The 18,074-nt window shown below is 40.5% G+C and overlaps 1 protein-coding gene across 1 annotated transcript in view; it reads left to right on the top strand.

The window, feature by feature from the left end:
* ctnnbl1 (catenin, beta like 1) overlaps positions 1-18,074 on the top strand; it is a 76,694-nt gene that overhangs the window by 56,835 nt on the left and 1,785 nt on the right. Inside the window, exons 14-15 of the mRNA XM_068331969.1 lie at positions 9,790-9,927; positions 11,405-11,477. Coding sequence (XP_068188070.1) covers positions 9,790-9,927; positions 11,405-11,477 — 211 coding nt within the window. The remainder of the gene's footprint in view (positions 1-9,789; positions 9,928-11,404; positions 11,478-18,074) is intronic.

Here is an 18,074-nt window from a genome sequence, read left to right as displayed (position 1 = left end):
AGAGTTTAGAGTTTCAATGACGTGTTGATTACTATTGCTTCACCCGTCACCCATGCCCCACAGTAATTGTTGAGTCCAGCCACCACACAGTGGCCAATCACATATTTTGAGAGAAGTAATTATAAATACAATAATTTAAAATTGCATGCTATTCCTGAACCAAAAACAGAAGATGAGTCATTTTCCGGTGGTTACAAAACCATTGACGTTTTTGTGCACAGCCCCTCTCCTCTCATGAATAATGAACAATCTTTAATGCTACACATGCTTCTTTTTTGTTGCTATCATCAAGTGAGTTCAGTCCCCTAAAGCCAAATGAAGCCTTAAGATAAAATGATCTCAGATTGTTTATGTTCATGCATGTAGAGGAGTAATGGTCCTCCAATAAGAAGAACATTTATCTCAGTCGAATGCTGCGTCTGTTGTTTTGGCACATTTGGTCAGTGCATGTAAACCAACGAACCATCCATAAATCAATTTTATTAAGTAAAAGCATGAAAAACAGTGAGATGAATTTGCGGTCATACCACTATATTGAGTCTGAATTATGAAAAGAAAAACTGTTTATAAAAGGAATACAATAATGTACAAATGATTTTTTACACTAATTTTAGCCCTTCCTGCTTTCTTCAGGAGATAGTTTGCTCAGTTGTCATTTAAACAGCTTTGTCATTTCATCATGAAATCCCTGGGATAACTTGATGAATCAGCAGAGTGCTGGCGATAAATCAAAGAGGCCAAATATTATCTTTGAGTAGGAGTGACTTCTTAAGGCTAATGAACGTCATTAATTTGGAAGAATTTGGTGTAAAACAAATTCAATAAATATGAAATGCTATATCGCGCAGAAATCCATTGTTACTATGATTATATTGAGAGGAGCATGAATGTCTCTGTTGAGTTTAAATGGCAGTTTATCCAAATGTTAGTAAGACATTTCACACATCTTCAAAAATGTCAACCTTATGGTGGCGTGAAAGAGAGAGTTAGATGAACTTGAATGTTTGTATGACACTTCACAACAGGCCATCCAATAGTTGTTGAGATTATTCAACTTGTAACAATCTCAGGTTCTGACCAGCATTTGCACGCCTTGTGTCACAGACCTGTCACCTAGAATTAGCAGATTCTTTCACTTGCCTCCAGGGAGCTGATTCTGTGTCAGCTAAAAGCAGAATGCTTTGTTTCAGGGCTTCAGTTTGCTTGAAAGCAGTTCACACGCATGTCTTTATAACACAGCATTTGTCACTTCTTTTGATGGACAGTCTGACAATCATTTTGAGACACTGCTTGGATTCTGACCAAACATAACAGCGTTGTCATAGTCTTTGCTGTCAGTCCTGTCTTTCAGTTTTTATAGTGCATTTATAATTTCATTGTTACCTCCATTGTGTTTTTTTATTTTTCTATTAGTTATTGGCACTTATTTATTTCATTCTCCGGTGCTCGTGTCATGTGAATCATTCCAATTTTTCTTTGTCATTCGTTCACAAGCCAAACTCGCATCTAAAGACAGACATTCACAAAGTTTTATGATGTTTTCATATCTGAGTAGATTTTATCTCCTTATAGATGGAGCTGCTCAGACACAACACAAGTTAATACATAACAAAAGCATCCCCATTGCTTGCTGTTCTCCTATTCCTACTGTCATTTTGACGACCATTTCTTACTCCAAGACAGATTGTGCAGTAAATTAATCCTAACTGTGAAGTCAATTTTGCCAATTTAACATTTTCCTCCAGTTCTTGTTTCAAAGAAAACATTTTGCACTATATTTAAAGTTGGTAATTTAAGATGTACAACAGATGGATTTACAGATGGATTTTTTTTTTATTGCCAGGATGTAATTAGGAGTGTCGTTTCGACTGCAATTAGCAAAATAATTTTTATCTTCTATCCAATTATTTTAACTAATTATTTGACCTGTTCAATATTTAACTCTGCATCCATTTTCTTTTCATGACTTCACTTGATGAATTTTTTATTGTATTTTTTTTTCATTTCTCTTATTTCTCCAGATTACTGATCACCTTAAACTGTATGCTGCATGATCTGTGTAAAATATAAACAGTATATAATGTTTCTTTAATTTGTTAATTTCCGTGGGTCATTATAATCGGATATCAGAAAGAGCATCAAATCAATGTCAAGGAAGGAAAAAAAAGAAAACTATTTCATCAGTATCTGGATTCCATTAAGGTTTCATCATATCAAAATTGCTCTTGTCTCCAATGCTCCTCGCACCTCCGCACCCCATACAGAGGCTCAGCATGCATGACAGACTGCATGTTCAAACACCAGAAAAGACTGGAAAGTCAAACTAGTTATTCTTGGTGGAACAACTTTTTTGTTGCAGTTGTCAAAAGTAAATATACCGGTACTAAACAATAATGTGCAAATATACTAAACACTAATATATAAATACACTAGACAGTAATGTGAGGCTTTACATGGGCATTTTGAAGAACTCTACCAGCAGAAGTCTGACTTAAAAGTAATAAATTAGCTTGTTCTTGGCATGAGGGAAGACTCATAATCCAGTTTGCTCAGTTATTGAAGAGGCAAATGAATCCTGTGGTCTTCCTGGTTGACGTGACGTCACACCTCAAATTATGTTACGAGGGGAATCAATTGTTTTGATGATTTAATATTTTAATCTTCTTCTTCTTTTCCTTTCCTTTTTTCCCTTCAGGGGTCGCCACAGCGAATCAGTTGTCTCCATCTAACCCTGTCTTCTGCATCCTCTCTCACACCTCTCTCACATTCTCTCACACCAAACTACCTTCATGTCCTCTTTCACTACATCCATAAACCTCCTCTTTGGTCTTCCTCTAGGCCTCCTGCCTGGCAGTTCAAAACTCAGCATCCTTCTACCAATATATTCACTATCTCTCTTCTGGATATTTCCAAACCATCTCAGTTTGGCCTCTCTGACTTTATCCCCAAAACCTGTAACATGTGCTGTCCCTCTGATGTACTCATTTTTGATCCTATCCTTGCTGGTCACTCCCAGAGAGAACCTCAGCATCTTCATCTCTGCTACCTCCAGCTCTGTCTCCTGTCTTTTCCTCAGTGACACTGTCTCTAGACCAAACAACATCGCTGGTCTCACCACAGTTTTGTACACCTTTCCTTTCATTTTAGCTGAAACTCTTCTATCACACATCACCCCTAACACTTTTCTCCACCCGTTACATCCTGCCTGTATACGCTTCTTCACCTCTTTTCCACACTCTCCATTGCTCTGGACTGTTGACCCTAAGTACCTAAAATCCTCCATTTTCTTGATTTTCCTGTAACCTCACTCTTCCACTTGGGTCCCTCTCATTCACAGACATGTGCTCTGTGTTACTGCGGCTAACCTTCGTTCTTCTTCTTTCCAGGACAAACCTCCACCTCTCTAGCTTCTCCTCCATCTGTTCCCTGCTCTCACTACAGATCACAATGTCATCTGCAAACATCACAGTCCATGGAGATTCCTGTCTAACCTTGTCTGTCAGCCTGTCCATCACCATAGCGAACAAGAAGGGGCTCAGGGCTGACCCCTGATGCATTCCAACCTCCACCTTGAACTACAGCACACCTCACCACTGTCTTACAGTCCTCATGCATGTCTTGCACTGCTCTAACATACTTCTCTGCCACTCCAGACTTTCTCATACAATACCACAGTTCCTCTCTGGGCACCCTGTCATAATCTTTCTCCAGATTTACAAAAACATAATGCAGCTCCCTTCTCTGTACTTCTCTATCAACATCCTCAAAGTAAATATTGCATCTGTAGTCCTCTTTTTTGGCATGAAACCATACTGCTGCTCACAAATGCTCACTTCTGCCCTTAGTTTAGCTTCCAATACTCTTTCCCATAACTTCATTGTATGGCTCATCAGCTTTATTCCTCTGTAGTTGCCACAACTCTGCACATCTCCCTTGTTCTTAAAATTGTGCACCAACACACTTCTCCATTCCTCAGGCATCTTCTCACTATCTAAGATCCTGTTGAACCACCCAGTCAGAAACTCTACTGCCACCTCTCCTAGGCACTTCCAAACCTCTACAGATATATCATCAGGACCGACTGCCTTTCCACTCTTCATCCTCTTCAATGCCCTCCTCACTTCATCCTGACTGATCTTTGCTACTTCCTTGTCCACAACAGTCACTTCTTCTAGTCTTTGTTCTCTCTCATTTTAAGGGGCGGCAGTTGCTCAGTGGTAGAGCAGATGTCTCATAGACAGATCGCCCTAGCCATTGGCGGCTCGAGTCCCGCTCCCGCCATGATGCCATAATGTCACCAGGAGTGCAAGCTGACAGTGGGAGGTGTCAGTTCACCTCCCAACCACTGGCGAGGTGCCCTTGAGCAAGGCGCCATCCCCCCTACAAGCTGCTCAATTTGGGGCGCGTTCCGAAGCCGCTGCCCGATCACTCTGCCTCCCAATGTGTGTAGTTTGATGTGAATGTATTAACTGCATGCTTACAGCCCCCCTTGTGTGCTGTGTTCAGGGGGCCCTGTATACTGTCAACTAACCTGAGTGACTATTCAATTTCCCCTTGCGCTGATCAATAACATATACTACTTCTTCTTCTTTTCCACGTTCATCAACTCTTCAAAGTACTCTTTCCATCACACTACTGGCACCTGTCAATAGATTTCCATCCCTATCCTTAATCACCCTAACCTGCTACACGTCCGTCCCATCTTTGTCTGTCTGTCTTGCCAGCCTGTATAGATCAGTCTCTCCCTCCTTACTGTCCAACTTAGCATACAAGTCATCATAAGCCCCTTGTTTGGCCTTTGCTACCTCTACCTTCACCTTACACTGCATCTCCCTGTACTCCTGTCTACTCTACTCAGTCCTCTCGGTGTCCCACTTCTTTTAAGCTAATCTCTTTCTCTGTATACACTCCTGTACCTCCTCATTCCACCAAGTCTCCTTATCTACTTTCCTTCCAGATGACACACCAAGTACTCTCCTACCTGTCTCCCTGATCACATGAGCTGTAGTTGTCCAGTCATCTGGAAGAACCTCCTGACCACCCAGAGCCTGTCTTAACTCCTTCCTAAAAGTCATGCAACAATCTTCCCTTTCAGCTTCCACCATTTTGTCCTCCGCTCTGTCTCTGTCCTGTTCAACCTACTCACCACCAGAGTCATCCTACACACCACCATCCTATGCTGTTTGGCTACACTATCGCCTGCCACTACTTTACAGTCACTGATCTCTTTCAGATTACACCGTCTACATAAGATGTAGTCAACCTGTGTGCTCCTACCTCCAGTCTTATAGGTCACCCTATGTTCCTGCCTCTTCTGGAAGAAAGTATTCACTATAGCCATTTCCATCCTTTTTACAAAGTCAACGACCATCTGTCCTTCTGCGTTCCTCTCCTGGATACCAAACCTGCCCATCACCTCCTCATCACCTGTTTCCTGCACCAACATGTCCACTGAGGTCTGCACCAATGATAACTCTCTCATTTCTAGGTATCACTTCATCAAAGTCCACCCAGAATTTCTCCTCCTCCAGCTCACATCCTACCTGTGGAGCATACCCACTAACAACATTGAACATCACACCTTCGATATCTAGCTTCAGACTTATCACTCTATCTGACACTCTTGTTACCTCCAGGACATTCCTAACAAACTCCTCCTTCAAGATAACTCCTACTCCATTTCTTTTCCTAACCAAACCGTGATAGAACAACATGAACCATGCTCCTAAACTTCTACCCTTGCTGCCTTTCCACCTGGTCTCGTGGACACACAGTATGTCTACCTTCCTCCTCTGAATCATGTCAAACAGGAACTCTCTACCTTTTCCTGTCATAGTTCCAACGTTCAACGTCCCTACTCTCAGTCCTATACTCTTGGTTTCCTCTTCTCTCTCTTCTTACGGGCACACTTTCCTCCTCTCCATCTTCGATGATTTAATTTTTTTAATGTTTTTTAAACGTTTTAAATTTTATTAACTGTATTAATCCCTAAAGGGAAATTAGGAGTCCACTCTACACGCAGGTTAGTAGTTGCACGCATCTATACCATATATATTGTGTACAGACCCATACAGACAGACACACACACACAAGGTTCCTTTGGGCGTGCAGCAAGGGACGGAGGTAGAACGGAAGGCAGTTCCTTCATGGTGCGCCTCCAATGAACAACTTGTAAAGGGAATGGCGCATTGCCCAAGGGACCTTGACAGTGCTCAGGAGGTGAGCCGACGCCTCCCTCCTGTCAGTCACTCCGTAGTGCACTGCTGAGTCACTGCTGCCCCAATTTGGTTGCGGCTGTCCTGTGATGATGTACATTTTCAAAGAGGATCTCCGAGATCAGGGCGTCATTACAAGATATCCAAGAGCGGGTTGTCCAATGTTCCTAAGATTGGCGGTTCGATTCCCACTCCCGCCCAACAAAAAGAAAAAAGAAAAGAAACACCCAGAGTGTGAGCTGACAGTGGGAGGTTTCAGCTCACCTCCGGAGCACTGCCGAGACAACCCTGGGCAAGGCGCCATCCCCGTTTACAAGTTACTCATTTGGGCGCACCACAAAGGGGCTGCCCGCCACTCTACCTCCCACTGCATGCGTACAGGCCCCCTTGTGTGTGTGTGTGTGTGTGTGTGTGTGTGTGTGTGCGCTACAGGGGCCTGTACAAACTAACATGTATGCAATGTATGCATGCGCTTGAAGTATTACTAACTAGAGTGTGCTCTGATTTCCCTTGGGGGATCAGACTAGTCTATAAAATTAAAAAAAGATAATTTTTTACAATTTACATTTAATTTTTTTTACTCAAGACTTCAACCTTGGAGAACAGCTTCTTCAAAGTCAGAATCATTTTCTTAGTCAGAAATGCTATCAGATTTTCGTCGAAGGTCAAACAGAACTAAGGGTGGGTAGATATTGGGTCTTTGCAGATGGAACTGCATCTTTTGTGCTTATTTCAACATAAAGAGCACTATATGTATTTATCCACTGAGAATATTAAGTTTTCATGAATAGAAAGAATTTATTTACAATGGAAATTTGAAAATTAACATATTTGCTGGCAAACTCAACAAAGGAGGAGTGTTGTCTTACAGGAGCTCTTGCTTTATTAAGACCTCCTGCTCTAGAGAATGAGTCTCAATCAGGTTTATTGACCCCGTATCGATTTGATACAGCCAATGTCCAGTGTACTGTTTAATAAACCAAAAACCAACCTGCAGCAACATGTTTCCTATGGCTCCATCCGTCTGAAGCTGCTAAGCTGTAATGGAAACATGACGAGTACAATAGCTGTCTAAAGCCTTCTCATGCCTCCAGCTGTGCTTTGCTGCGGTGCCCATGAACAGTAATGAGGATGGCAGGAAATACATGCTTCCAGTGTTGAACACAGCCCATGTATTGAATATTTGCATCCTGTTGTTACTGTCCCTCAGGTGTCACATGTCGGCATTGTGTTCTATATGTTAGCCTTTTAAGCTTGCAGCCTATAAACATACAGTGTGTGATTTGTGTATTGTTGCCGCAAGCTACCACATTGGCTCAAAATAATGAGCTGTGTTGTCCTGGAAACTGAGATAATCTATTCCGACAGGAAAGAGAAACACAGTCTATATTCAAATAGCTTTTTTAAGTTTCTTGCATTATTAATGGACTCTACTTTACAGCACCAAGGCCGAGTTTTGAGACTATTTTACAATGTGATAGCTCTCGGCTTTGTTAAAAAAAAAGTCTGTGTGTTTTGCCCTGAGGACACAGAGGAGACAAATGGCCTACATTCAGTGGCTTTATTAAAGGTTCTCGTTGTAATTATCCGAAATCTTTTGCATCTTTAACAAGTTGCAGTTGACACTGTACAAGAGAGCCTTTATTCTGAAGTTGTGTCTGCTTGTCCTTTCTTCTATTTGGATAAAAGAATCCAATGTCATAAAACTGGATTCGTTATTTTGCACCCCATCTCTGCAATCTGCAGCTCAAAGGGTTTTCCCAGAATAGTTTTGTACTTTAGTCCTCAGGAGCTGCCCTTTGATTGAGTCCCGTTAATGAGCTGCACTTATGCTATAATTGGATTTACAGTGTAATTGATCTTTAAAGACAAGGCCTTATGAAAGTTTTAATTTTGTCTGAAATTAAATCATTTGGATGTAAATGTCATGCATGGTACCCTTTAGCTCTATGCTGCAAGCAATTTGTTTTCATTAGCAATGCTTTGAAAAGTTGATTTACTGTGTCGCAGAGCACTTTTTGTGTTGCTTTTTTTATCATGCTTTACTGTAAGATATACAACTTGAGTCTAAATGAGTCAGTTGGAATTTTATCAAGGAAATTTGTAGTGTGAAAGTTAAACGTTTAAAGTACTGGGTTTCTTTATTCATTCATTCATTCATCTTCCAACCCGCTTAATCCGCTAATGCAGGTCGCGGGGGAGCCGGTGCCTATCCCGGCAGTCTCAGGGCGTGAGGCGGGGGACACTCCGGGCACGACGCCAGTGTACCGCGGAGCCACACAGAAACAATCATTCATTCACACACACACACACACACTCCTACGGTCAATTTGGAACGGCCAATCAACCTGAAGCGCATGCTTCTGGAGGTGGGAGGAAGCCGGAGAACCCGGAGAGAACCCACGCAGACACGGGGAGAGCATGCGAACTCCGCACAGAGCGGGACTCGAACCCGGGTCCACCGTGTTGTGAGGCGGCAGCGCTAGGGTTTCTTTATATGAAATTAAATTAATTCTGTTGGCAAATTTCACCCCGTCATTGTATGAAATATTTTGTAAGGTCTTCTACGCTGCTGAAGTTGTATATCAAGCAAGAATGGGGAAGGATTACACTTTTACAACTTAAACTATTAGTGTCCTCGCTTTCCAATCACTTAGTGTGTTTAAAAAATTGTGATGTAACACAACAGTGAATATGAATCTTTTTGAAAATTAACGAGCATTTTTTTTTTCCATCTTGAAAATGAAACATTTATTTTCAGTTGCATTCAGGTTATTTACTTTGTAAATGAGTACATTATGTTACACTGTTTTTGAAATGAAGATTATTTTAAAAATTTTTTAAGGGGAGGTCATCAGCTCATGCATGTTATGTTATATTCTTCTCTGCAGTAGTTTACATTATGAATGGCTTTAACTTTCCTCCTGCTGTCATACATATAGAAAAACTATGGCAATAACACATTGTCTATATGTCTGTCCCACTCCAGTGGCTCACACTCCATACTCCCCTCTCCCCCTCAGGTCTGCTTCTTAATCTCTAATGATGATTAATGTGGGTTGTGTGAGTATTGGCAGCGGGATGTTATTGGCATACTGACAGGGTTGTTAAGATGGATAACTATGCAATAGTGTGTAGTATGTGTGAGTTTGTGAGCATCAGCGATGAAGAACACTGTTCTGCAGCTTAGCTGTGAATTCAATTGATTTGTGCGGTCAATGAAGACAATGGATTTGTGGAAAAAGCTGAAAAATACACATAAATTACACTTTGTCTAGTTTTATGTTTGTTGAATCTGTTTTAAGTGAGCAAATAACAATAGAAGCACTTTAAAACACAGTAAATTGTGATTTATTCACCTCATCATACAAAAGAAATGTATTTTTATACCATGCCATGAACAATTGACTTTAGATATTTCAATTTAGAAAATTTTCACATTCTCCCATGCTGCAATTATTGTTGTAATAAACAAATCCGACTTATGTAATTTTTCTCTTTGTTTTCCGAGAAGTTAAGGATTCTAATTATTTGAAACTGTCAATTTTGTGACCTGTGTGTTTGGTGTGTGCAGGAGATGGTTCGGCGGGGGGAGATCCTCGATGACAACATGGAGGATGAGTTCTACCTCCGGCGCTTGGACGCCGGGCTGTTTGTCCTGCAGTTGATCTGCTATGTTATGGTGGAGATCAGCAACTCAGGGATATCGCAGGTATACACACACACACACACACACACACACACACACACACACACACACACACACACACACACACACACACACACACACACACGCAGACTCTGGTTTGCCAAATGAGTTTTCTTTCTGCCCATTGTAACAACCTCTGATTAGATGACCTATAAAAATAAACGGGAGTCAGATTGTTTTTACAACCACTGGTATTCCATGTACTTAAACTTTTTGCCTCAACAGCACAACATTTCCTACTTGGTGTTAATAAAGCTGTTTCAGTCCTGAAATTTTCACTTAATTGTATAATATTTCTGGGGCTCCTTTACAGTATGGTAATTAATTAAAATCTTTGACCTTGTACATGTTTTTCCATTTTTCAAACAAAGAAAAAAATCTTGTGCACATACAGTATATGTAGACTAGTATGTAAGCTTTAGGAGACTAAGTCAAAGCCAGATGTCAATTTCTATAATGCACTGCTTACTGTAAGATATCAGTGAATACATATAGTAATAATATCTATCATCTCAACCAAGGTCTTAGGACGTGATCCTGATTTGTAAACCTAGCTGACCATCCAGCTGTGTGATTATTACATTATGCTCACTATCATGAAAACTTGACCTCTATGAAATGAGTCGTTTCACTCAAAACGATAACTTTTTGAATACAGGGAACCCATTTTATCTTTGCTCATTCCTGCCATGGTTTTATGCTTAGAAAGTCAAAAACAAAGACTTGCATCACATGACACTGAGGCCTTGCCTCTGAGATTTTTGAATATGTGTATTAAATAACCTAGTTTTGTGTCTGCCCTCTATTTGATAGACGAAATCACACTACCAGTGTAGTACAGCAACAAGCATGTCATTACACCCAGCCCTTCTTTTAAAGTTGAGAGAGCGAAAGAAAAACAACAACAGAATACTGCCTTTTCCTTATGTACATGGATTCTTTTATGTGAACTATTCCATATAGAGAGGCAGGGAAGCTCTTGTGAAAGATATGATGGAGCTCTTTGATGTGAATGTGACTATCAACAGATCACAGATCATAAAATGGTAAATTGACTGTATTTATACACCATTATAAGTCTGTCTGACTCTCAAAGCGTGTGAACAGCGAAAGCCGTCATTCTCCAAAGTTTTACCTTGAAAACTGTACACACGCTGATTAAAGAGACAATTTTAGACTTCAATATGTTGCCTAAGTACACTTGAACATGTAGGCTGCAGTGATCAGGGATCAAATCCCGGCCTTCTGATAAATGGATGAATGCCCATCCTCTTGATTCATTAACATGGATGCCAAAATGAAAAGCGGGCGGTGAAGAAGGTGCTGCTCCTGCCCACGGATACATATTCATGTACTTTACATGTGCTTTTTTTTGGGGGGGGGGGGGTAAATTAAGGTTAAGCCAAAGCCAACATTTCACATGTACAAGTTGCTTACTGTATTGAAAAAAAACCCTAACTTCTGTTTTTCTTTACTGTAGCTGCAGCAGAGGGTCCATCAAATCCTCAACCTAAGAGGGGGTTCTGTCAAACTAGTGCGCCACATCATGAGAGGCAAGTGGTTCTATTTCTCAAATAAAATCCAAATGTCAGAGCCAGAATTTCCCCCCAAAAAAGACATATCATCCAAAATGATAATGCTAGTGCAGAAACAGAATGTTGTTATTGTTGAAATTGTTATCACTTCTGCTTTCCTTGGTTTTCGGCTTTATTTTTATCAACCTGTTGTGATTATAACCCGTCTTGCAGATGTTTCGTAACAAGGGATTATGACCTTGCGCGCACACACACACACACACACACACACACACACACACACACACACACACACACTGCTAGAGGCTTAATGTGAAACATATGGTAGAATTTTGAACAAATTAATGTAAAAAGTAATACACTTTTCAAAAGGATACATTATAAATAAAGCCATATCTCTGTTAATAGCCCACCTCAAATGTATCAGCTTCTTGAGAGAAGGCACTGAAGAGAAGGTAGTTGCTGTCAAAGCATATTGCCACCAGTGTCCTACTGTATCTTTGTTCTACTTCCATCAAGATCTTTGTATGTATGGATCAACCTCATTACTAAACCTGTGGTGTGTGAGTAAAATCAGATCTACAGGTTGGGGGCCCATGAATATCAGTCCCCTATACTGATTGAAATATGACAAAATCATAAATGGCCCTACACATAAAAGAATTTTCGTAATTGATTGACAAATTTAACAAAGTTCTGTTTTGAGTTCAGACTGAGGCAAATTCTGAGGGGAACTCTTCTTGTGATCGCTGCTCTTTGGCAATGGTGTTTGTTCATCCATCCATTTTTGTGTAGATGAGATGATCACAATCGTCTCATCTAGAGCTGCCTATCTGCCTTGTGGGTCATGGGTCTGCTGGAGCCTATCCCAGCTTGCTACGGGTTAGATGCAGGGTATACCCCAGGCAAGACGCCAGCTCATCATGGGTTATAGTAAACTAGGTCTGTTGGCCTGCCAAAGAGTTTGCGTTGGATTACAATAAAATACCAACAAAATCCTCCCTCTTTATTCCACTGAAGAAATACTGGATCTTAGAATAATTTCAGGCTGTGGTGGGAAATGGTTACTTTTAGTTACTATTTATGGCTTGACATCGGGCTCCTTCTGGTGTTTATATATTGCCACATTGTCACTGTTTTACAGTAAATAGCAGTCCACTGCTGGTGGCTGTGTGGTGATGTAATCGAGCAGAGATTCAGACCAGATGAGTAATAATATGACTGTCCTGAGGGTTGTTAGGTCTAACATGTACGTGGAATTTTGAAGTTATTGTGGCAATTAATAAATCCAAACTGAAATCCAGCATCTGAAAAAGTAGGATGATATATTTATATTCTAGTATTCACAATACCTGGGCAGAGATGAGAAATATGGTCACTATGTAAATATCGATGGTGATTGAACAGTGTTTGTGATAGGAGCATAAACTGTTTGTTTTCTTTTTTTTTTTTCTATCCTGAGTTATATTCATCCTCCTGCATCACATGGGCAGTTAAAGCTGGAGGACAAGCTTCCATTCACAAACCCTCTGACTCTCAGTAGCTTCTAGCTCTGCTGAAAGAGCCATCCATCACATGGCCCTGCCAGCTAGTGTGGCAGTTCTCCATTCCTCACTGTGGGAAGATGGGTGCTCCCCTAATCTTCTAATTTGCATACGTACATGTGTACCTTCCTAGTTTTCATGGTACATGTGCTGTACATGTTACAGTATTTTTTTCTTCATGTGTGGACATATTGAGTTTGATCCTGTGTATTTATGGGAATGTATATCACTGCGTTCTTTCACGAGCATGTTTAATATTTGTCTATGGAGGTTTTTATATGTTTCCTTTGCACACTGTATTACCTTCATGTGTGTCCTTGCATGTGTAAATGAAATACTGTATAGATCCTCATTTGCATGCTTTTTGTGCTTGTCCTTGACTGATCTTGTGCACTTTTACATGTATGTATTTTTTTTAAATGGGGTGGGTGGGTAATGTTGCATGAGTTGCATGAATATTCATACATAATTTTGCAGCGTTTTTGTTAATTCTGTTTTCTTTTTGTGTTCTTAATTTAATTTCCTGACCTTTCTTGCATTAACATCAGATTTGTGACAGCAGTAACACTCCCCTCTGCCCTTAACAGAACCCTTGTCCCTTTGTCCCTTAGTTAAGAAGGTCATATGAACATGTGAATCTTGTCCTGAATCAGCTGACCCTGTATGAAGCTTGAAAAAAGAATAGGTGGTATGCAAACACAATGTTGCAGGAGAGTGACCAACAACATCATGTTGGAGCTGACAGAAATCAAACTGTTCATGGCCATCTGATGGTTTATTTGTCATGATTTGGATATCTTTGTAGCAATTTAAGTAATGTTTGAACAAGTAGTTTAATAAGCAGACACATTTCCTGGCATTACTCTCTGCATAAAATAAACATCACTTTTGCAATACTGTATTCATTTTCCGGTGAACTGGTCACAGTTTACCTGATATCGTTTAAGGATTTGTCTTTTTTTTTTGCGGAGCTTGTATGTTGTCCATGTGTCTGTGCTGGTTCTCTCCAGCTTCTCTGTTTCCTTCCAAACTCCACGGGAGGGAGCTTAACTGAATCAAATTGTCCATAGGTGTAAGTTTTAGCGTGAGTGGTTGTTTGTCTTTCATGTGGCCTTGTGAGGAGTTGGCGTATCATCCAGAGTGTACCCCCTAGCCAGCTGAGATAAGCTCCAGCAGATGTAAGCGGATAAATGGCTGTAGACGATGCCATTGCGATCGCTACACCCCTTGTATTAAGATTAAGATGGATGTTTAAACATGAGGGTGAAGCCAGATTAAGATATCCATAGTGAAGCATTCAGTTGTCCACGTAAAATGTGGTAAATGAGAAGAGGGTTAAATAGACAGAAGTTCTGTTGTCTCACCTTCTGACAGCTGGTATAGCAGTGGTGTGTGGATGTCAGCTGTATCCCAGCAGTATAACATTTTAATTTGTTAACTTGTTCCTGGTAAAATTCTTGAAAAACCTTGGAAGTGAAAGATAAAATTAGCTGATAACTTTCTGTTTCCCCTTTAAATTGTATTTCACTGATGTCTTTGCTGTATGCGTTGTTCCAGACACTACTTCTGTTTATCTTCATGCATTTGCAAGTAATATTGTGGTTAGATTACCGCACCTGAGAAACATCTGTGCCAGCTGTCCGATGTGAATGTGGATCATATGAGTTTCAGGCTGGTAGTGTTTTAAATGTATCATGGTGTCCCAGCTGCAGCTGTGATCAGACTATAACTCCTACGGTGTGTCGCTATCCTTGGCTGCTGTTATAGAGACTATCCTAGAAATGATTCTCCTTGTGCTCGTGGCAGATGAGTCCCAGTCACTGACCTGAGTAATGATAGTGCTCAGTACTGTATTGTCCTCTGCCTTGTTGCCGTGGTGACAAAAGGAGAGAGTACCAGCAAGCCAAAGAAAAGGTTATGCAGGAGTTGAAGAGTCACTGAGTCTCTAACCTTTCTGCCTCTGTAGTTGACAGCACCACCATTTATAGACATGGAGACACACAAACACGGGCACAATGACAGACTCGCAGTGAATGCGTGTGTACGTTTTCATGTTTTGGTCGAGTCCGTCCATCCATCTCCCCATTCCTGCTTCTCATAGGCTACTGTAGAATTCTGCCATTTTTAGTCCACTAATATTCCACAACTGTTGGAATCCGGCTCTGAAGTAGTGCCATTAAAGGAGGCCTCAGAAGCTACAGCCATTGTGTAGGGATATGGGTCCAGGGTTCTAATCTTGTAACTTCATTCCCAATGCAGTCTTAACCCTAATGCTGTACTCCAGTGATCTATCTTCTCATTGTGTCCTTTAAACATAGAAACTGCGTACTGTCCTGGTCTACCAACCTTTTGACACTTGATATTTAATGTTTAATGTGCCTGATTTTTTCTGTGCTATTTGATGTAGTGGTGGAAAGGAATCCATCCGCCCTTCCATGGTTGTGTTGGCAGCAGGCTAGGCAGATTATACACATATTTCCAGCATGTTCCTGCTTTTCCTGGGGGATCCCTAGGTGTTCCAGGCCAGTTGACTTATGTAATCTAGTCCAGCCAGTTCTTGGTCTACCCTTGTGTTGCCTCCCAATTAGATGTACCCAGAAAACCTCCAAAGGCATACGTCATGGAGGCATCCTTATCTGATGACTGGACCACAGTAAAAGGCTCCTTGCAATGTGAATGAGCAGCATCTCTGCTCTAAACACTTTCGCGCTATCCAAATTCATCCAGAGCTCATGACCATAGGTGAGGATTGCATTTTGATCAATAGGTCATTTAAGAGCTTTACTTTGTAGCTTAACTTTCTCGTCAGCATGACTGACCAATGTAGCAGTTGCATTTCTGCTGTTGCCAAACAACACTTATCCATCTCATGAACCATTTTCCCATCACTTGTGGAGATACTTGAACTTCCTTACTTGAAGCAGTTACCTAGCTTCTACCCAGAGTCCACTGATATCCAGAACAGAACAATGGCCTCAGATTTACATGTGACTCTAAGTCTCTCCATGCATGTTGAATTTCATGGACTGATGAACCCAACTGAATCACTTCATCACTTTCGGTTTGCCTCGACTTGAGGTCTTACCCATTAAGAAAAAAACAGAGGACAATAAGCCTATCTGGTGGTGACTTTATCAATTGAGAACATGTTTCACATTGTAGTGAGAACACAGACATAGCATTGAGTTTGGTCATACAGCAATGCCTCACAAGCCTTACAAGCCTCCCGAGAGTCAAATTTCCCAAATAAGCCGAGCAGCATGTTTCCTCTGGAAATGGACCAAACCTTTTTAGAGAAGTAATTCTGTTTAAAAAAATTAATAGATAAAGTAGTACTCCATTCTGCCACTCCACAGGTACTATCCAAAGGTTTCACATAGCTTCGATAAATAATCAAACATGATAACCTTGTGGTTTTCTTCTTTAGTGAATTCTGCTGGGAATATAGATCAGTCTTCCAGTCTTTGGATTGTCTTTGTTATAGAGGATATGACCAGCACTGTACATATACAGATAACTTTTAACACAGGCCCTAAACAAAGATATCTTGGCAGCAGTGTTGCTGTCATACAGCATTGTGTTACAATACACATAACACTTGAAATGTTAGAAATATAATCTATTTGAATAATTTTGGTGTACTGAATTCACATTTTTTATACTTATATAATTTGATTTATCACTCCTAAGAATTTTGCTTGATCAGTGGATGATGGCCCAGCCCTGGTTGAATTGAAATGAACAAATACTGCACATTTTGAACAAACCCCTATCCTTCTGGTGCTGTCAGTAAATATGAAGTGAAAGTTAACCATTCAATACTACAGTTGTTTGTTTTCCGTTATCATTTGCAGAAAATGTGAACGCTTTTATTTTTTATTTTAAATGATCAGGGCAGGCTCTTTTGTAATTTCACCCACAGTTAAGTTACTACCGCTATGTTGTGTGAGCTGTCTTATACATTAAAAAATTCCTCCATCTCTCCAAATCAAAAAACAGCCATGTTTCACTCTTCTAAACCCTGCAGGCTCTTGTCTGGACAGCCCCCTTCATTCTCTTTTCACTGCAGAGAAAGGTACTCTTCATTTTTCTGGGTCTAGTGCGTAATCCCTGCCTCAGAGGCTGGCTGACAGACAGAGCAAATGCCTGGACACCACCGGGACTGCGGCAGCTGCAACTTTCTCTTTCTACACATTAGACTCACAAATCCACCGTCTGATGGTCTCAAAGGCCTTGTGTGGGAGGCAGACTCAACAAATGGAGAAAACAGAAGCATGCAATAAAGAACAAGCACTGCGCAGTAGATGAACTTGTTACTGTTCACATCCAGGATATGAGGTGGATACACAAAACTTTGGACTAATGGTTGCACTTAAATGCTGTGTCTCACAGCACTGTCTGTACAAATATATTTTATGTAAGACAGCGTTAGTGTTATTCATAAGTGGCTGTAATTGAGTGACTGAGTGGGGTTCTGTATTCCCACAGTTAAGACACAGTTTTTTAAATGGAGTAATGGGGAATCATTTATAAGTATCCCACTAGGCTTTATTACAAACTGCACTCTGTGTTCTGTGTTGATGTTGGTTCGAGATAACAAATAATTTAATAATGTTGGGTCTTTACCTGTTTTCCAGTAGCATAGGTTCTCCTAAGTCAGGCTAATCACATAGATCCATCCATAGAAATCTTCCAAAATGATGAATTTCAACCAGTATTGCTTTTACCTCATTATCAGATATTGGGCCATATTTTAGTACATACATACATACATTTCTAATTTTATTTAATGGTCATTTCAGCTTTCATTATTTCATGTACTTTCTTTTTAAATAACATGCCCCCCCCCTTTTTTTTTTTTTGCTTTAATGGTATGTAACAGACAGTTCTGATTCAACCAACACAAGCACCACCTTTTTCCCCCTACTTTCAAGTTTTTTTTCTGTCCCCATATTTTTGCACATTTGTCCATGGCAAATTAACTAGTAAAACTGCTAGTTTCATCTTCTCAGCTGTTAAGATAAGATACTTTTCTCTCTTTTATATTGTTGCAAACTGAGATATTGTGATT

Source organism: Antennarius striatus, chromosome 2, assembly GCF_040054535.1.
Source record: "Antennarius striatus isolate MH-2024 chromosome 2, ASM4005453v1, whole genome shotgun sequence".
Classification (NCBI taxonomy): domain Eukaryota; kingdom Metazoa; phylum Chordata; class Actinopteri; order Lophiiformes; family Antennariidae; genus Antennarius; species Antennarius striatus.
The sequence above is the reverse complement of the archived record's forward strand: the minus strand, read 5'-3'. Positions and strand labels throughout refer to the sequence as shown.